This window comes from Apteryx mantelli, chromosome 17 (assembly GCF_036417845.1).
Source record: "Apteryx mantelli isolate bAptMan1 chromosome 17, bAptMan1.hap1, whole genome shotgun sequence".
Taxonomy (NCBI): domain Eukaryota; kingdom Metazoa; phylum Chordata; class Aves; order Apterygiformes; family Apterygidae; genus Apteryx; species Apteryx mantelli.
This window is the reverse complement of record NC_089994.1, coordinates 17,711,038-17,731,997: the sequence shown is the minus strand read 5'-3', so window position 1 is coordinate 17,731,997 and position 20,960 is coordinate 17,711,038. Positions and strand designations below refer to the sequence as shown.

General features: G+C 42.7%; 2 protein-coding genes across 3 annotated transcripts in view; one reads left to right on the top strand and one right to left on the bottom strand.

Annotated features, from left to right (window-relative positions):
* Nucleotides 1–15,716, bottom strand: part of PTPN11 (protein tyrosine phosphatase non-receptor type 11) — a 31,844-nt gene extending 16,128 nt beyond the window's left edge. Inside the window, exons 1-7 of one of the 2 annotated variants that reach the window (XM_067306907.1) lie at nt 15,570–15,716; nt 10,736–10,858; nt 9,294–9,488; nt 7,789–7,981; nt 6,244–6,360; nt 5,586–5,699; nt 19–115 (exon numbers count right to left, since the gene is read on the bottom strand). In XM_067306907.1, coding sequence (XP_067163008.1) covers nt 19–115; nt 5,586–5,699; nt 6,244–6,360; nt 7,789–7,981; nt 9,294–9,488; nt 10,736–10,858; nt 15,570–15,583 — 853 coding nt within the window. In that variant the 5' untranslated portion in view covers nt 15,584–15,716. The remainder of the gene's footprint in view (nt 1–18; nt 116–5,585; nt 5,700–6,243; nt 6,361–7,788; nt 7,982–9,293; nt 9,489–10,735; nt 10,859–15,569) is intronic. The other variant, XM_067306906.1, reaches the window with a different exon arrangement.
* A 376-nt stretch (nt 15,717–16,092) lies between these two features.
* RPL6 (ribosomal protein L6) lies at nt 16,093–20,391 on the top strand. Its single transcript, XM_013952904.2, has 7 exons — nt 16,093–16,157; nt 16,918–17,139; nt 17,256–17,354; nt 17,913–18,056; nt 19,138–19,186; nt 19,519–19,703; nt 20,193–20,391. Exons 1-7 carry the CDS (start codon nt 16,131–16,133, stop codon nt 20,343–20,345), a joined length of 879 nt encoding a protein of 292 aa, XP_013808358.1. The 5' UTR covers nt 16,093–16,130; the 3' UTR covers nt 20,346–20,391.
* The last annotated feature ends 569 nt before the right edge of the window (nt 20,392–20,960 follow it).

Here is a 20,960-nt window from a genome sequence, read left to right as displayed (position 1 = left end):
AAAAAAATTAATACTTACAGGGTAAAATGTTTTTGTATCTATTTTTGTTTTTGTTCTCTTGCCTCTGACCTTCTTTACGACTATATAGAAGTTTACATTCTTGCTGTTGTAAAGTCTAGATGAAAACAGCACAAATAACTGGTTTCATTAAAAGCAGCAATACATCAGTAAAGAAGAGAGGTACAGACTCTTTTACCATCACTTCTGTGATCCTCTCTCACAGAAAAGTTGCCACTTGATTTTAAAGCCCGCTGAGGATCTGGGAGAGAGATCTTGGGTTTCTCCATTCAAATTCAATACAGCATTGCTTCCAAGGCACCAGAAGGCGTGACTTAAATACTACAGAATGAGTGACAAGGCAAGCTATTTTCTGTCTATAGTCACATACCTATGATTTCAAAGCTTCTTTAAACCACATTGACTCTAACCAGAAAGTTCTCATGCTATTGTTCTGACCAAGCAGATACAAGTTGGTCCCATAAAGCTTTTAGCTGTGGAACACTGCACAAGGAAGACAGAACTGGCTACAAAGAACTGGAACAAGAATTTTGTCTTCAAAAATCTAGCTATCTGGAAGGGATCTCTAAATAACAAACCAAAAAACACAAGCGACATCCTACAGAACAGGCCTAAATAGGCATTTATCACTAGATCTTCCCTACCAAGCTTAGAAGTTAGTAGTAATTGCACATTTCTCCTGCTTGCTGAATTAGGCATGTAAGGGGTTAAAAGTTGCCCACTGAACTGTCATCAGCTTTAGTACTGATAGTGATTAATAACTAACATGTTCAAATCATTGCCAGTATGCAAAGGAGTAAGGCCCTTTATAAGCTAAGCTTCTCCATCTGAGCTGTTCTAGATCCCTCTAGGCCTTACCCACCAGCCTCCTTCCTCTCCTTCAGATGAGGCAAGTGTGTAGCAACACTGCTCGAAAGTCCCAAAGCCACGTCCCCTGAGATTATAAAGGCTGTGTTACAGCAACGCCACAACAGCTTGCAAACCACAGCCAGACCAACTCTAGGCAGCTAAAGAAGAGGAAGGAGATAAGAGGAAATCCAATAAAGCACATCAGAAGCAACCGTATTTAAGTATCAAGCATACTGAAAAGTCCTTAGGCAGTCAGAAGCAGAATAGTGAAATATTCTTGTCTATGCCCTCATTAAAATAAAAAAACAAAAAAACCCCACTAGGATGAGAATAATCAAAGCACACAGATGGCACTACAAAGCCAGAGAAGCAAATTAGCACTGAGGGTAGCAATAGTACTTTGAACTTGTAAATTCTGCTATACCTTTCATACAAGAAGTAATTAATTCACCAAATGAAGGAAGCCAAATTTTGTCACTCTCTTATTACACACATAGATGCTATAAAGCCGACTAACTAGGGAGGACAGGCCAGTAGACTTGGGAGCAAAATTTGATTCCTTGTTCAACAATAAGCTTCCTGTCTACCCATAGTCAAATCAACAAGGCCAAAGTCCACGTGGGAATGCCATAGTATTTTCGAAGGTACGGACAATACAAGTAAAACGCCCAAAACAATGCCAATGTACAATACTTGAGCAAAAATAAGAAATCCCACACCCACATACCACTTCCTAGATTCTTCTATCTATACAAGGCCATTTCACGAAACCAGCACATGATTTTGCAGAGATTTTCCTTGGACTAGCCTGAGAACATTGGGGATATTTAAGCTTGCTCAAGTAACTGCAAACAGGGTTAGCCAATATAAATCATCCTAATACAGAAACAAGAAAACCTGTAAATTCTTCCTGTTGACAAGGTCGTAACTTCTCTATGCCCAACTCACAATTAATATGACAGGGACAACAGCAATTCCACACTTCATGGCAGTGTTGCCTGGTAGCAAATCTCCCTATTTGCAACATGGCTAGAGGGACCAGAAACTAGATGTCTTTACATCAGGAGACTTAGGGAGCTGCTCCTTTTGCTATTACCACCCTTAATATTCTTTCAGAGGTTACTTTTGCTTTAAAGCTTAGGCATGTCAGGCACATTTGCTCACTTCTATTTTGGTCTCCATTATTGTTACTGTCTTGTGTATTGACCTTGGACAATTAGGTTCCTTCTAAAGACAGGGAAACCAAAGGCCCTGGAGAACAAAAGCCATACACAGGAGAGTTGAAAGGTTTCATGTCTGTGAAGCAAAGACAGAAAACATTCCCATAAAGCACTGCCTGCTATCACTAGCCGTGGGTGAAACGGCATTTTGCAGTAAGCCTGCCTCCTGCCACTTTGCAAGAGTTTTTTTTTTAGATGCCTGGCTAAACCAGTATTACTGAAAACCTTTATATAAATTATCAAAACTTGACACTGAGGTCTTGGACAAATGAAACACAAAGCAAAAGAACCAAAAGCTAAGCTTTGTTTGCAGGTTATAAAATGGAAACAAGTGTGTGGAAACAGTAACTTCAGACATCTTCACTTCACACAGTTTATTATTGCTTTGAGCATCCCTGAGGAGATATCCACGAACAGCAGCAACTTGTAACAAGTCCATTAAGAGATATACATAATGCAACAATAAATCTGAAATGTAGTTCTGTATTTTACTACACTATTGAAGCCTTAAACTCACCAAACAGCCATTTTTCAGAAGCAAAAAACATTACAGAAGACTGCCAACATTTCTGCCTAGTGGTTCACAGGACAAGAGGTACATCCTTAAATATGCCTAAAGACAAGTAATTTATAACTACTGTCTGGACAGCCAAACCATAAACAGCACATGCAGAGTTTCATGGACAGCCCAGAGTTTGCTTCCATGCTTCCTCCCAAGACTGACAGCCATTGCTTAACTTGAGGTGAATGAAAAAACCATAACATTAAAACTGCTACAAGGTTGCTTCATTCCCCCCCCAAAATACCACATCATAACTTGAGGATTAGTGCTGTCCTCACTAACAGCAGTAAAAGGAAAAGCGGAATGTCTTATAATAAGAATCTTTCATCTCTTAAAATTACTTTCTCTGTAAGACTTTTGGCTTGCTAGCAAATACTTGTCCTCAGGAAAATTATAGGACAGGAAAACACCTTGCTTCTAAGGACCAACTGACAAATCCATTACAAGACAAGTTTATTCCACAAAGAGCACAGGTCAGAAAAACCATAAATGCCAAGCAGTAGTTCAGTCATTTTTGAAGAATCAAGAATTCATTCCTAAATGCACCACACAAGAGTGCTTCCCTCAAGAAAAATCATTAATTCACAGGGCTTCTAGTGAGCCGGCACCAATAACTAGGGCAAGCCAGCTGGGTATACGCTTTCCTTTTTATGCCCTCTGAATAAGAGTAAGGTACGCATGGAGTCTCCAGGGAAGATTGCTAACAGACACTTTACTTGGCTAACTCGCAACAATCATGTTCATTGCGTGTTCAGGCTAAACCATTCAGGGATCACAGGCACAATCGAGATGAAACACCGTAATATGAAGTACACCACCGATCACAGTCTTTGGAAAAAGCAGTTCATTCCCAGATGCAAGTTTGGGCCATTAGAGCTACAAAGAGCCACATATCAAAGTTCACATGTTGCAAGAGAGGTAATTCTCAAGGGCTGAGGCCACTTTACCTCCAGGAGGGGTTCACAAGCAACAGATGAGAACTGCTCCACACAGGATCCACCACTCTACTGCTGAGTAGGTTTAACAAACAGAGCCCTAAGTCCTTAGGAATGACCACAGTAGCCTCTGCTGGCTTGCTTTCCACCTCCACCTGGGATTCTGACTGGTCAGCAGACCTGGGCCAATCTTCACCTGCTTACAACCCACACGTGGCTCAAGCACCCCAGGTTAGTTACCTGGTACAATTCCTACCAATACAGCTCTGAGGAAGCTAACTGCTACCAATTTAAACCAAACAGCTTAAGGTGCTGTCTTTAATTTACCAGCTGTGTTTATCTTGGGCTTTCCTGTTCCTTCCTCACTGAGGAGGGGTATCCTAGCTATTTCAGACTTTGAAGGCAGCCAATTAGGAGAATAAACTATTTCAAAGAATAGGAAGCAGAATTCTCATTTTGTGTCTTTCCACCTCCCCATCACCCCACTTTCTTGCACTGCATCCACATTTGTGGAGAAGTTTGTTACCTCTTTGGTAAAAATCCCTTGCTTTTCATGATTTTATTTCCCCCCCACACCCCTTCCAGAACAGTCACAGAGCAGACTGGAGAGTGCACTGAGCTAGTGAACACGTTTGACCAGAGGAGAGTTTCTTTGGACTGTCGCTTTGCAAATCCATCACTATTCAAGTAGTTTCTTAAGAACTGCCTCACAATAGCCCAAACCAGCCTCTTTATGATGGAGCTTACATCACAGGACTTTCTGATTTCCTGTTGCCATCTGCCGGTGGAGTTCCACACTCCACTATGGATTTTTTTGTGCATCTTAAACATAATGGTTTTGGCCAGTTTATACCACTTCTAAAGCTTCTCATTATGATCATCATTCACATGCAGCTGTTAAGTCACTCCAGTCGTCAGAGAAGGGTTAGGCCCCAGCGTAGACTCAAGTAGTTTGGAATCTGTTATGTAGTATTCCCACTTAGTTTTCTCTACTTGAGAAATTACCAGTTTCAGCTGTATTTTCCTTCAAATGTAAGTGCTCCCTGAAATCATCAGGGCTTCAAAGGCCTGGAGAGCTGCACCAGCACAGCTGTGTTAAACACCTAAGAGCTATGCAGAACAGAAAAGGCAATGCTATCTGGGCAGGAAATGGAATTTTGGCTGCAGTTAAATGAAACTTCCAAACAAAACAAAAATAAATCCCCAGGAGCCCAAGGAATACGTATAATTAATGTTTTTTAATCTCAGAGGTCACTTGTGAGGCTACCCTCTTCACAATAGTTTTAAGAGCAACAAAAATGGCTATTAAAGAAGCCACAAAATCAAGGGCAAGAGTATATATTGACTGAGAAATCTCACTGAAGTTTTCTTACAGCAGTGGTATCCTCCCTCCCAATCACAGCAGGCCACATACCAAACCATCCCTCTGCACTGAGACATGCCAGAGAAGGCACAATGTAATTCACCTTCATATGCACAATAAATCTGACATGGTCCAGCTGCATCAGATACTGCTACTGCACTGGTACCCGGGTCTGAGCGAAGAGGCTAGGAATAGGCTGTTGCCTCCAGAAATGTTAATCCTGCCTACAGACTTCTTCCTGTCCACATGGAGAAAAGGCAGCCAGGAACGTGCCTAACTAATTGTCCTGGTGGGCCATATATGACGACAGCTGAACTTCAGGCTCCCTCAGGATGGGGAAAAAATACAGGAGGGATCATGCTTAGGTATGGAATGAACAGCATTGAAGAACTTGGATAGCTCGCAGGTTGGAGAAAAAAGGCAGACATTTCAACCGTTCAGTTAGCAGGCACAAGAGTAGAACTGCCAGATTTTAACATGAGCTGTACCTGACACAGGAGAAGGGGACAAGGACAGGGATTTGAAGTGATGGAGGGGGAGGAGATGAGATACTATTGGGAAGGCAGCAACAAAACTAGCTTTTTAGTAGTGCAGAAATTCATCAGCATTAATATAACATTTGAAATGTAATGAAGTACCTCAAATTCTTCCCAGAAGCCCTGCTTGACTTTATCTGTAGTCTCTGCCAGCTTGCTTAGCTCTCGCACTCTGCTTTCAATCTCTGCAGCATTAATACGGGTGGTGTTCAAAGGCTAAGAAAAGTACAAAATATTAAACAATGGTATAACAATGACAACTGCAAGACAACAGTTAAAACAAACGCACTGTACACCCCTCCATTAAGTATATTTTATATAGGTAACACAAGTAGAATTCTAGGATCCAGATATCCATTTGGCCTTCAAAATTTTACAGGTCATGCAAAGAGGGGGGAGGGAGAAGGGAACAATTGCTTTTATCTAAAGCCTCACAGTTATTCTTCAATGCATTAAGTTGTCTCATCTGTGGACTACTCTTGCAATCATTATGGGCCATGATGAAAACAAGAGAAGTTCTATATGCATCAGAAACACAAGAGTCTATCCTTTACAAGCAGCTAAAAAAAAAAAAAAAAAAAACCTGTACCCATTTAGATTTAATTGACTTTTTCATCCAGTTTCACAAATTTTATTTCTTCATTTTTTGCATTAGGAAAGAGAAAACGATGTCTCATAGAACACATGGAAAAAACTGCACTTCCCCAACAGTATATGCTGAAGGTAACAAAATTTAGTGGTATTTTCTCCATTCACTCACCTGTTTGAGTTGCAATACTGTGCCCAAAGTTTCTACCATGGGGTTCTTCTTATAATGTTCCACTAGATCTGTCAGAGAGTCAAATTTCTCCCCTCCACCGACATCGTATTTTAGATCCTTGAAAGACAGATGCTCAGTAATCAAAATAAATGCACTTCTTATGAGGAAGTCTACACTAATATCTTCAGGCTATGCAACACATGAGAAGATTTCTTTAAAAATATAGTAGAGAAATCTAGTAAGGCCCTTCCACTAAGGGATGGTAAAATTTTAATAAAAAGACAACAGGAAACACGTGCGCAGGCACACACGCTTAGGTGACAAAAAGGATTGCCCTCCATAATGAAAATCACTTTATCTGCCTCCTTGAGAGCTGTTTCCTTCTGAAACAAGGTTTAGTCAGCTCAAGCAGACTATCTGAGCTACATGATTAGAACCCAGAAGCTAATTCTGGAAATAGATTCAAATTCCTAAAACAGTCTGTCACTAGGTCCTGAAAGGCTGGTATTGGCTGATACCATCCCAACTTTAAGGAAGTAAAGGAAAGTGATTTTCCTCAGTCTCGTAAAGGCTAATGGTAGTTACCTGCAAATCAAGGAAAGGCTTTCTTGAAAGGTTACCATACAAACAAAATACACTGAAATGTGAAGTTATTTCTCCGAGGAATAATTTTGTCTTCATGGAGAATTAGACAGACTTGGTAAGGCAGACTACATAACATCTTAAGGTCCCTTCTACACCCACAATCTACAAAACAGTTTCTATCCTACTGCCCCCAGCTTCCCAGAAAAATATAAATAAATAAATTCTAGCAGTGACAGCTTTTAAAGTCTTAGCCATTTCTATCTCTAAATTTTCTGTTATTGCATTTTAGCTGTTTTTAAATAATGAAGTTGTTGCAACATCTTTTATCCTAAAAGGAAAAAAGTACACAGATTGTTATTCAACAGCAAACCCTGTGCATGTATGAAAATCAGAAGACTATAATGTAATAGTACTTAAATGGAGAACTAACCTCTACTAAATTCAAGCTTTTAAAATGTTCCTTGGATTAAATACTCAAAATATTTACTGAATGTTGCTTATCTATCAAGAGAGACATTGTAAAAATGACAGGAGAGACAGATATACTCAGATGGATCTCTATTTGTCCAATTACTACTATTTTTATATGATTTATCCAAGAGACTGCAACCTGCTTAAGGAGATTCATGAACATGAAGGGCTCCATCAGCAGAGGATTAGAGACAGACTTCTGATGCAATCAAAGTTAAATCTATTAGAAGGTACTTGACAGCATGGTGTAGCAAGACATGATTCAGTCAGGCAAGCAGTCAAAAATAAAACACTAATTGAATGTTGAAACTTTCAAACTAGTCAGTTGGATCCAACAGATGATATATAGCACATACAGTACCACAGGGAAAGAGGAAACTTATTCAACTCCCTGAATACGTGAGCGGTGTAGAATGGCCCTCCTGTTAGAATAAAAAACCCACTGCCCATAGAAGTAGTACTATTAAAGAAGCTCCTGCTTCATCATACCTGGCAGTGAATCATGACATGCGTCACTTTAGATTTCCCATCATTACTCTCTCCTTTATCATCTCCTGTCCGGACGGAAAGGACAAAGTCCCCAGGGTGGCTTTGACTCTCACGCACAAGAAAGCTTCCATGTTTTCCTTTTTCTGTCAATAGTTTTTCAGCTTCTCTTCCAGAGAGATGCCCATGAAACCACCTTCAAATAGAACAAGAAACAGATAGGTACCCTACTTGTCATTCTAGCCACAGCTGAACCCACTTGGTCTAAACAGTTATTACAACCCAAAACACTTGTACTAGATTGCAGGCTGAAGTAGTGTCCAGGTCTACAGAAAATTTCCCAGTATATAAAAATCAAAAGACAAAAGGAGTCTTGGAAGCACACAGGCACGAACACATGTGATTATAGAAACAGTTCACAACAAGCACTTCTACAAGCACTAAAATCTGCATTTCATGCAAGCTTCAAATGAAGTTTTGGGTTGGGTCTTCTACAACAATCCAAATGGATTCTCTGGTATCTAGTAAGTGTAAGCTTACGCTGCAGCCTTTTCCTCAGTCATGGCAGTTATTGTTGTTCCATTTCCTTCACTGGGATGTCCTTTCCCAAGAAACCTGTGGGAACTTAGTATCTTTGAGACCTCACCCTTCCACCATATTCAGAACTGGAAAGGATAATCTTAAGTCTCAGTTCTTCTAGAAACATGGCTAGAAAGGCAATAATCCCAGAAAGCCTCAGGGAAGACTCAGACAATTATTGAAGGAGGGTCAAATCAGTTTTGTTTATTGAAGGAAAAAAAAAACAAAACACTTTTTTCCACTGCTTCTGCCACTTCTTGCTGCATGCACTTGCATTGAGTTAAATGCCATCTTTTGTTAGCAGAGAGACTTCCCTGTTAGTGTTAAATAAAAGCTATTCTGAGGAGTGAAGGAAATTGTTTTACTGTCTTTCCTTGCCTTTTCATTTCTGGGAAAAAACTGACATCTACTGGCCATGACATGTACTCCCTCAATATATGCCAGAAGTCTCAGATTCCCCTTATCACCCATGTTCCTAAAAACAAGTTTGCAATCAAACATTTGCATTTGTCATTCACTCTTACACATGCCTTACACATGCCTACTGCTGGAAAAAGTGCATAAAGTTATGCCTAGAACTATACCTGGGAATTCCCTGCAGTATGTAAGGGCTTCAGGAAGCACTGGCAGAACTATAAAACATTCTCCCAATAAGAATCAAGGGAACTATGCCGTCCTTTTTTACTATTATATATCATGCCAGGAGGAAGGCTTCAAGACCTATTTTCTTCAGAATAGATGCTTTCACCTTTAATCATATTCATTAGTCTACTTTGCAAGTAATCTCACTGAAATCGTGGGACTAGTTGTAGTGTAAGACAGGGCTACCTTTTCATCAAATGGAAGCAGACCTTCGTTTTAACAGGGATAACTCATGCTTTTGGTAAGCAATGCATGGACACTGGGGTTTTCACCACTATTTCTCTGACCTTTCAGATGTAGGATCAGCACAGTTCAGCGGATATTTCAACTCTATAACATCTCCATTCTTTTCTTTGAGCTGCCCATGATGTTCCATATAATACTGGACTAACTCAGCCAATGTAGCAAACTTCTCTCCTCCATAGAGATCATAGTAGTCCCCTGTGTTCTGGATCTTGATGTGGGTGACTGCTCCAGTTCGCCTAATATTTGAAACAAAGACAAAAAACAAAAAAAAACAAACAAAAAAAACAAGTCAGCTGATTTCCAGTCAATTATTTCTATACTTAGTGTTCTGTTGTTCGAGTTGAAGAAATCCATACTTACATATTATATCACTTTCCAACTGAAATAGTGCAGCATAGCTAAGCAAGCGAACATCTGAAGCATGCTTCAGCCACATTTCAGTGACTTGCAAGAAGGGAAAGCGGCTGTCCAGCAGTTAGTAAAGAATGGACGAAAACTGAATTCCCGTAATGAAGGGATGCTCTAAGCCAGTGAAAGCTCTGTGGCTCCACAGTCTCCAAAAGAAATCCCCAAGGACTCCAAAGAATTGCATACACAAACACAAGGGGGGGGGGGGGAAGACTTCGGCATTCCAAGGCACCCTGGTAGAGCTTGTTTGCTGCTTTCCCTTTTACAGTGTTGATTTCAAGTCTCTCTACTAATGCCTTTTCAGCAGCTTAAGTACTAAATGGACCCCAGTAGTCAAATCCAAAGAATCTGACATCTTACCAGTTTTCCTAAGGACTTAGAGATACCTAGAAATTCACACTAACATCTCTCCTTTAATAAACAGTTGTCATTGGCTGATGCAAGTCATTTGTGCTCCTAGATTCTCTAGTATTAATGAGGAACAACTCTGAAAGAACCTCTGTTAAACAAGGTCCATTATCTCAAAGGTATCCAAGCAACATTATTCTGATCGCCAATCCTATTTTTCCCTTTTCCTTTATCCACTTCCTCTTACTCTCCTTTCCCTTCCCTATCGCTACACACACAGTGTCGGGGCAATTGTTACAAAAGGCCTACTTGGGAAGCTGAAATAGCACTGGAGTTGCCCTTAAAAACTTGCTGACTTTCCCTATAAGGGCACAGTCTGGAGAACATTTCCTCGCAAGTGCCCGATCAGTAATTCAGATCACCTCTGCTACTTTTAGATGGTTATCAAATGGATTTTTAAATGGCATAAAGTAATGCAATTATGAATCTGCTTCTACTTCCCCTGAACTTTCCTGGCTGTCTCCAGAATCAGAAGCCACTACACTGTGGTTTCCCAAGCTGTGTAAAGGTATTTGGGATCCTCCTCAGGAGGAAAAAAGTGAACAGACTAAGAGATGAAGGAATGCTCCCATCACAAGTAGTTCATTTCCAATTGTTTCCTACAGGACAGCACCAAAGGGAGAACCTTATCAGTCTGGGGAGAAAGACAAACAACATGTAAACTTACCTAACAGAGAGTGTAAAGTCTCCTGGGTTACTTTTACTGGGCCGTGCCAAAAAACTGCCATCAACTCCTCTTGTTAACAGTAGGTTTTCTGCCTCCACCCCAGTAATATTTGGATGAAACCATCTATATGAGGTTAAAAATAGAGTAAATAAAAGATCTTCTTGTATTAAGTGTTAATTTACATGACACAACTATACAGAACAATTCAATAGTTTTAAAAACAGACAATACTGAGTTTTGTTCCTAATAGGAATTTCCATCTTAGCATAGGCATTATTTTTTATATTACATTGTAATTTTACTATTAGTAAGAGATGCTTTAAAAGTGAAAGAGCTACATTATACATATTCAGACTGCTCATATAAATAATACCAAAGAAAGGTATACAATGCAAACAGAGACCACGAGTCACACACACTTGCTCACTCCTGGAAAACAGGACACAATCATGAAAAATACTCTGTAGAAACTCACATAGACAATCATCACTGGCACACTAGGCATTCATAAATAAAACAAAAAACATCCAAAGCGATACTTTATAACATTTTAAGGTCAGAAATTAAACAAAACCTCATGCTTTAGGGCATAGGCTGACCACCAACTGATAGAGGTCAGGAAGGAACCTCGCTTGTGGGCAACCTGTTCAGCTGCCCAGTCTTCTTCCACCTTCCTCTAAAGGACGTGGCGCTGACCACTGCCAGGCACAAGAGCACTGCTCCGTCTTCTAACCACCATGCCAAGTGCTCTGATCTGAATATACCACACTTAAATACAAACACAGAGGAATCTCATATCGATATTCACCACCCACAAACAACCTTCTGAAGGACTAATATAGTGGCCTGCCAAAGGAGAGCTGTATATGGTCTATAACCAAGAAGTTCAGTGTCCCCACCTTTGGCATTAACTTTTGAGGGACTTATTCTTAGCTATTCAGTTAGCACATCTATGTTTTCTCTGATCTTTAACTTGGGAATTTTATTCCACTCTTACAGTACTAAAGTACTTCTGTGTTCTAGCTGAGAGGAGTCTTTATCAGACATGATTTTAGAAAACAACAAACTGAGGGAAAAGGGAAGGAAAAAAAAAAAAAGAAAGGCAGCAGCGGAGACTGTAGCTTTGAGACAGCCCAAGGACAGAGGTGAATGCAGCAACCACAAACTGTCTTAGTGGCTTTGTCAGGCTTGTATTTTCTGGCAATTAAGTGAGGTCCATTATTTTCAGAATTGCCATAAATCAGACATTATGAAAAACACAAATGGAAACGCACATCTGTATCCGCAGAAAGAACACAGGCTACTGCTCTTTGTACACCAGGTTCTTAGTTTTTCGAAAGTAAAGCAAAACATCAGGGCAAGAGACTCTGGCTGCAGCCAGCCTCATATAGTTATGAGTGATGCCTTAAAAAAAAGAACAAAAACAAAAAAAACACTTACATACCATTTCTGATCACTCCTGATACAATCAGGATTTCATGATAAATTGCTACTACAACAACAATGGAATATGCAAATGCATATCTAAATTTATGGCTATCACTTTATTACTTCAATTGGTTCAGAAATTATTTCTATACTGAAAACTGTTAAAGCTGTCAATATTCCTAGAAAGGCCTTATCCCACCTATTCTGTTCAGGCACAACTTTTCATGCAAATATTCTGGACAGTTTTAGAGATGCCAGAACATCCAAACATCTAGCAAGACATTCAAATGAGAATCGGGATTACAGATGCACCAATTTCATTTCAACAGTAAATGATCCCTCTTGTGAATCTTGTATTTTTCTGGGTAAGTATATTCTGCTTGCACCAAGGAAACCTACTGAGTATTACTGTATCTTTAACTGAACAACCAAAAAAAGAAATCAAGCCTACACAGTATGGGTCATGAAAAGAATATATTAAAGAAATACTTCCAAGTTGTCACAGCAAATGGGAGTTAAAATGAATCAATAAGTAATCCTACATTTCTCTTGACCTTCAGATAGTCATTAGATAAGTGTCCTGACAGGAAAATATATTTTGCTTTGAAACAGTCTCACAAAAGAAACAGCACAAGCATCAATAGATAGGGTGAACCAAATATTAAATAACATATTCTGGGATATGATGGATTTGAAGGGAAGAAGCTGATAGTATATTTCCCACACTTCCACCTCCAAAATTTTACTTCCATTAGAAAAAAGTGACCACATTTTGAAAGATTTATAAAAGTTTTAAAAACAGATAGGAATCAAGAGACATATTTGTGTGTTCAAGTTTACATCCAGAAATGTATAAACAAATAGAGGGGAACTTACTGAAATCAACTCTACAGATTTATTATATGCTGATGTCCTATTAATCTCAATTAATATATCATCTCCAGTATCTTACCCTGTCCCTAACACACCTGGAAGTAACCATACTCCACCAGTTAGAATGATGTAAAATAACAGAAAAACAATATATTTTAACATACAGAGGGGAACACAAATAACTTGTGCTTAAAAGATAGATTAAAGAGATGACAGGTTGTTATTAAAAAAGAAAAGAAAAGGTGTTCTCACCCCCACATACGCACTCCTACTGAAGATGGCAAAAAGTTTAGTGTAGAACAAGAAAAGCTACATCTGGGAGACTGAGTTTATTGCACTTTACATAACTTTTGTTCTAATGGTAACTTGTACTCCTGCTCTTTCATCCTTGTATTTTTGGCTTTGAGTAGGAAGATGCATTTGTCAGCCACCCCAAATAGAAAAATGGGGGTGTTAGTGATCTCTGTTAAATGGTTCCGGACCAGTGATCAAGATCGCTTCATTTGAAGTATTGCCATCACATACGTGCTTTTGAACCTTGGTGGCTACATCCCTTCCAAAACTGGAGGGGAGAGCAAAGGGGGCTGCAGGCACAGAGAGCAGTAACATAAGCCCTATAGAAGACTTTCTCTTACACTTCCTTTTATAGAGATGGAATGCATTTTAGACTTTTTTCTGCTTTCCTTCTTCAACCTCTGTTCTGAGCAGGTGCAGAAGCTATCCCTAGCAAAGACCATCACAGCCAAGAAGTACAACCAAGAAGGTAACACACACGCACACACACACTCTAATTAAGCTAGCTGTCCTCACTACACATGAAACACTCCTTAGAGCAATTCTGATTTAGGAGTTGCAGCCATACACCATTCCAAGTCACTTATTTTACAGTAAGACAAAAGTGTTACCAGAAGAGTAACTAGTGAAATAGTGAGGTGTCATTTACAAGAATAAAGGAACATCACCTAAAAGATCTTTTTCAAAAAACTATGACATGGTAGGAAACATAACCTTACTACAAATTAATTTTAAGAAAAAAAATATAGTTGCATCTTGGATAGTCAACAAAAAAAAACCAGCAGAATTTGTATCTTAAAAGCCATACATCACCAGTAAATTTCTCTTTAGCGGTGAAGTTGGTATAAACAGCATAGAGAAGAAGGAAGAGAGGAAAGGAGAGAAGATGGTAGGAGAAAGGTTTACCAGATTAAGGCAGAAAAGAAAGTACTTTTTTCCATGTCGGGATTTGGCTCTTCTAGTCACCTTTTCAAGAAGGCACAAGATTAAATCAGTTCTGAGCCTTGGCTGGCACAACCATGACATTCATGGAGGTGGTGACTGGTAGTTTAATTAATCCTATTTATAGGCTCATCAGTTTATATTTCTAGCCTTTTTCTCAGTCTCCCTCACAAGTTACAATTTAAACTTCTGAGCAGGGTAAGAGGGTTGCTCCTGCTGATGAGAAGGTAGAACGTATTTCTAAAAGGGCACCTGTACGCATATTTTAACATGTAAGTGGGGACAATCAGAAAACACATGCACTAGGGATCCTCCACACACATCAGAAGACCAAAAATCAACCACAAATGGCCACAGACTGAAAACCAACCAGGCTAGTTTCACCATTTTAAGCAGAAGAAGAAAGAGGACAACCAAATGTTGAAGAAATTACACTTTGATATTATTATTTGATGATATTTGAAAACATGTACCAAATTTCAGATTAGGTATACTAGATAAGAATATAGATATTTTAGTCCTTTTTATCACAGTAACTCCTCTTGAATTTAACTTTTACCTTAACCTCTCAACCCAAAACAGACAGCTAAAATAAAACAAACACCAAAACACATTAAGGACAGGTTACACACTATAATAAAGAAAACAGACTCAACCGAAGTTTATCATCCTAATTTAGCAACACCACAAGGATTTGAAATTAGACCGAGTGCTGCTAATAAACCAAGAGCCTCGATCAGGTCGGCTTATCAGTGCTCATTTTAAAACCGGCTCATGCTGTAGTTTCAGTAACGCCACCAGCGCCAGGGCACGGAGAGCAACGCGACTCTGTCCGCCCTCGGACACCAGCCCGAGGACCGACCGGGTCATCACGGGGATAAGTTCTTCACCTTTCGGGCTGGGTTCAGCGGCATACGGGGGCACGGGGAGGGAAAAACTCGCACCCCCCCCCCCCCCACGAAAGAGTCACTGCTACTCGAGGCGGCAGCGCCAGCCCTGCACGGGGGGGGGGCGGGACGCGAGGCCGGCGCCCCCCCTCCCCCTCCCCGTGCCATGAGGCCGGGCCCCCCGCCGGGGAGGCGGCGGCGGGGCCATCCCGCGGCGGTCCGCCGCGAAGAGGGGCGGAGACGCGGCTGCGGGGGACCTGCCCGAGGCGGCGGCGGGGCGCGGCGGCCCCCGCGAGGACGGGCGCTGAGGGGCCGCGGCCCCGCGCCGCCCCGGGGAGAGGCAGCCCCCAACCCGCCACCGCGGGGCTCGGTACCGCTCCCCCTCCCCCCACCCCCCCCCAACGCCTCACCTCCGCGATGTCATTTTCTCCCGCGGCGCCGGCGGGTCGCGGTGCGCCCGGCCGCCCCCCCTCGACGGCCGCCTCTCACATGGGGGCCGCTGCCGCCGGCGGGCCGCGGCCTAGGGGCGCCCTGAGGGGAGCGTGAACAACGGCCGCCTCCAGGCCCCGAAGGCGCACAGAGCGCGGCGCCGACACACGACGTCATCAGCCCGCGCCGCCGGCCCCGCCCTCCGCGCCCGCTCCTTGGAAGCGAGCCCCCGTCTCCCCCCCGGGATGGCGGCTCAGGGGGGCCCCTTTCCCCGGAAGCGCCCTCGGGGGCCTCGTCGGTGTCATCCCGCAGGGCCTGAGGGCAGAAAGCAGATGCGAGGTTGCGCGCTGCGGCACCCCGGAGCAGCAGAGACCCCCCCGGCCGCCGCCTGACCTTGCCCCTCCCGCTGTCCTCCCCCCTGCCCCCAGTGACCTGAGAGACCCCGGCCGCTCTCGGCCTGCCCGGACTACAAGTCCCGGCGTGCTCCGGGGCCGGCGCGGTGACGCCAGGCGCCACGCTCTCTTTAGGGCGCGGGGGCCCGGATGTTGGTCCCTTTCCCTCCCCGGAAGGTAAGAATGGCGGAGCGGCGGCGGGCAGGGCCGGGACCCGGCGGGCTTTATCCGCCGCCATCTGCCTTCGCGCGGCTGCGCTGGGCCCCGGGACCCGGCCCGGCGCCCTCGGGGGACGCGGGTGAGGGCTGGGGGCTGACACTGGGCGGGGGAGCGGCGGCGGGAGGGTCAGCTGTCCGCGGCTAGGCCGCGGCGGAGCGCGGAGGCCGGGACGGGCCGGGGCCGGAGTTGCTGGGACGGAGCCTGGGCCTGGCTGGGGCCGGGGCTCTGCGGGCGCTGGTGCAGGGCTGAACTGAGCTGGGGCCCCGGGAGGGCAGGCGTAGCCCCGCGATGCGGCCGTGCGCGGCGGGTCCGGCCGGGGCGAGCCCTGCGGGCGGGGCCCAGCAGCCTTCCCCGGGCCTGAGCTCCTGGGCGAGTCCCGAGCACCGTGTGGCTGCGACGGTCTCGGGGACGGAAGGGAGGCTGCGGCCGCGCCATGCGTGTGCCTCTTCTTGGGCTCCGTGGAGCTGAGGGTCTGGATGTATTGAGTGAATTTGTAACTGCTGTAACTAGTGTAGAGGAGCCTTTTGCGTTAGGAACCAACAGGCAGCAAACGGGATCACTCCATGGTGTCCTGATTTGCCTTGGCTGTTAAAGGTGCATGAAAAATAGTAGAATGGTTTAAAGGCTTGACTTCTAATTCTTGTCTTTTACTTTTGCAACTGTAATGTTTTCTCTGCACACCCCAATACATAAATTTCCATTTTATTTGCATCCACAGATGGCGGGCGAGAAGAAGGCAGGTGATAAAAAAGCAGGCGAGAGTAAACCAGGTGAGAAGAAGGCAAGCCAGAAGAAAATACGTGAGAAGACAAGGAAGCCTAAGAAGCATCATGCCAGCCGTAACCCTGTACTGGCCCGGGGAATCGGGAGGTATTCCCGGTCAGCCATGTATGCCAGAAAAGCAATGTACAAGCGCAAGTACACTGCTCCAGAAACAAAGGTAGATGGACAAGAAATACCATGTTCAAATAAGTGTGCTGTTTGATAGCTTCTGATAGCTTTTCACAGTGACTTTGGTTTGAAATGTCATTTGCGTTCCCTTTTCTCTGCCTACAGATAGAAAAGAAAAAGAAAGAAAAGCCACCTGCAACCATCACCAAACCAGTTGGTGGAGATAAGAATGGAGGCAGCCGTGTGGTGAAAGTCCGCAAAATGGTAAGAATGTTCCAGGGAAAAAGCTTGCTCTCAGCAGATTGTGCAATGCTACATTGCACTGATGAAAAAGAACTCGGATGCTCCCAGTTTAAGGCTGCTATGGGCTGTTATGTGTATTGTGTTTGTGCAAATCTTGCCTAGATGATGTGTGTTTTGAACAGTGCAACCTAGCAGTCCTGCTGCATCCAGAGCCTCAACCCATGCCATGTAAATGTAACAGTGAACAGTTTTCAGTTATTGCCTTGAGATAACAGATCCATTGATTATAGTTCTCTGGGGAGATGCCTGTAATTCAGAGATTGATTATCAGGCAAGAGTGGGTCATCTGCCATTTGTATTGCTGTATGGAATTGGAAATTGCCTTGCTTAGAAACACAGCTTTGATCTTAACTTTTGCAGTTGTGTAACTCAAAATATTCAGTATTTTCCTGAAGTGCCACAAGCAGCAAAAGGTATCTTTCAGAAAGGTCATCTTTGGGGTAATGATCGAAATTGTAGTGAAAGTTTGCTAGATCATGGAATATGGGATGGTAATATATTTTGCTCCTCTTTTTCTAGCCAAGATACTATCCAACTGAGGATGTTCCTCGCAAACTTTTGAGTCATGGCAAAAAGCCCTTCTGTCAACACAAGAGGAAGCTGCGTGCCTCTATTACTCCAGGAACTGTTCTGATCCTTCTGACTGGTCGTCATAGAGGCAAGGTAACCTGGAATTTCTTCCCATGTTCTTGTCATGGCTCTCATGGTGGCTTTGCAGCAGTTTTGTGCTAAAATCTCTTTGACTAAGCAGAGGCAACTTGAATTTACCAGCTGATTTCATGGGATGCTGTTTCAGCCCCTGGATAGGAATCTGCAACTCTGATTAGGTTCTGTGAACTCTGTATAGTTGGTTTTCCCCTGCCCTGCCTTTAAGGGAAACAGTCTCTAAAGAAATGTCCTATTACACAGAGCTGGAAATAAGACGGGCTAATCCAGTTGTTCAGACAAGGTTTAGGGAGTCTTGCTGTAATGTAAAAAGTGTGTAGATTCATGTCATACTAATTTGGGGTCACAGGACAGCAGACTTGATGCCTGTTTCTATTATTGTAGCAATGAGGCCAAAAGTTTGTCTTTAACAAGCTATTGCAAAGAATGGGAATAAAAATTCAATCCTATCTGAACTGTGATAACACTTGGTCGTTAAATTAAGCTGTGTTGCATGTCTTAATGACATTTACTAGCAGGTCTTAACTGACACCCCTTATTTTCCTTGCGTTCTTCAGCTTCACTGTCACATCACTTAACAGAATGCTGTTCAGGGAAAGAAACCTAGGATCCTAGATCAGAAAGAATAAAATCCAGTTGTAGGACAGGTCTGATGATATATTGTGATCCCCTTCTGTTCTTTTTATCTAGTTCTTGCCTTTACTTGGGTATTCAGAGAAGTTGGGTGACAGTTTTGCTGTCTCACCATAGTGTAAAATATATAGGAATAGGCAAAAGATCTGAGAACATACTAATAGGATTTGCTCAGCATTAAATGGTGAAGCATGTAGAAAGCTGCAATCTGTCGTAGATGCAGTAACACTGGCAAAATTGTACTTTGAAACGTTTATAGCATGGCTCATGTGGATGGTTGCCCCTCATGCAGCACAGCTGCATCTGTGCCTGGATGCTTTGTCAATGCATATACCAGTAATATGGGCTGAGTGTAGACATGGTCCCAGTTTGGTTGCAGTGTTTCCCAAGCATCAAAGAAGATGTAATGCTTGGACCTGAGGACTAATGTCACATCTCTTTTCAGCGTGTGGTCTTCTTGAAGCAGCTCGCTACTGGCCTGTTGCTTGTTACAGGTAAGAAACTTTTTTTAGTCAAATCTGTTTTTTAGTCCAACTTGTTCTGGTGTCCAGCATATGGATGGCTTGGCATGTTATGTGTTCATCTGACTATGTGGAATCATGTTTGTGAATCTTGGAGAGGTAGAGAGGAGATAATTGAGTTTGAATATCTGGAATAGATCAGGAAGCATCTTTTGGCTTTTCTGTAGGATTCTGTCAGATTTTAACTCTGAGCGTCTCTGTAAAACGTAGTCACCTTATACACCAAAGAACTTCAACCTAAAAAGTGATGGCTGTTTCCAAAAAGCTGACCTCTTGTATCTTTTTTTTTTTTCTCCTGCCTTTAGGACCCTTGGTTATCAACCGTGTCCCTTTGCGTAGGGCCCATCAGAAATTTGTTATTGCTACATCTACCAAGGTTGATATCACCGGAGTGAGAATTCCCAAGCATCTTACTGATGCATACTTTAAGAAGAAGAGGCTGCGTAAGCCCAAGCACCAGGAAGGCGAGATCTTTGACACCGAGAAAGAAGTAAGGAATGCAATTGATCATTCTTTGCGAATGTCCTTGTTACTTAAAGCCAGGCTGGAAGGGGAAAAATTCTGTGAAACAAATGGACAATTTTAATTTAACAGGTCTTCAGTAAAGTGAGGTAATGCCATTAAAATGAATTAATATGGCATTCTTTTCTGCTTCTACCTTTAGCAGAATAGCAGCCATGGTTATTCTGACTGAATGTTGGTGGGTTTTGTTTGCTTGAGAAACACCTTTGCTATTTGGATATTGCCAAGTGTGCTGCTGGCTCTGATTATCTGTAACCTAAGCCAAACAGTGGCTTCAGTCCCCTCTGCCACCTCCGGTCTCCTACCACCTTTTCCGTATTTAGAATGAAGGCAAAGAAGCTTTCTTGAGGTGCCGAGAGCTCAGAGCTTGCACTGAACTCCTAGGTCCATAGACCTAAGACTCATCAGTCTGAAGTCACTCTACAAGTATTTTAACATTATTCCATGTTCTTTCTAGAAATACGAGATAACGGAGCAACGCAAGTCGGACCAGAAGGCAGTGGATTCACAGATCCTGGCAAGAATCAAGAAGGTGCCTCAGCTCCGTGGGTACCTGCGGTCTACATTCTCTCTCTCAAATGGAGTTTATCCTCACAAATTGGTGTTCTGATTGTTCTGAAAACACCACATTAAATTTGAGGGGAAAAACACAAGAATTTCTGTTGTCTTCATTGTAATTCACAATAGTGTGTTGTGCAAATCCTACATGCAAGTCCTTTTAAAGGACAGGAAAACTGTGATGTGAAATAGTGAGGGACTGTAGGTAACTAGCATTTTGAGTGGATGAGACTCTTTGCTACTTAGCATAAACAGTAAAGAACAAGCATTTGAATTTCAGATTTCTTAACTGTGAATGAGTTACAAAAAAAGAGGGTTTTTCGTTGGGAATAGAGTATATAAAAATGCTGGATTAACTCCCTGTCAGGATGAACTGCAGAATAAACATCCATCTCGGCAGTTGTGCTGGTGTAGTTCTCTGCACCCTTAATGCTGTTTGTACCTTGTGCTTCAGGTAACTTGCATGAAGAACCAGGTCCTAGCAACAAGTAACTCCTGTGTAACTCATTAGCATTTTAAAGAGTGCGTACAACTTGGAGATGTATTCTTGAACAGCTTTGATCTGTCAGTCTACAGTCAGCCTCAACACACCTTTTAGAGGCATTTCAGGAGCTATGCCTTGCATTTTGAAGTGGGAACACTGGGAACACTCCAAGTAAGTTTTGTG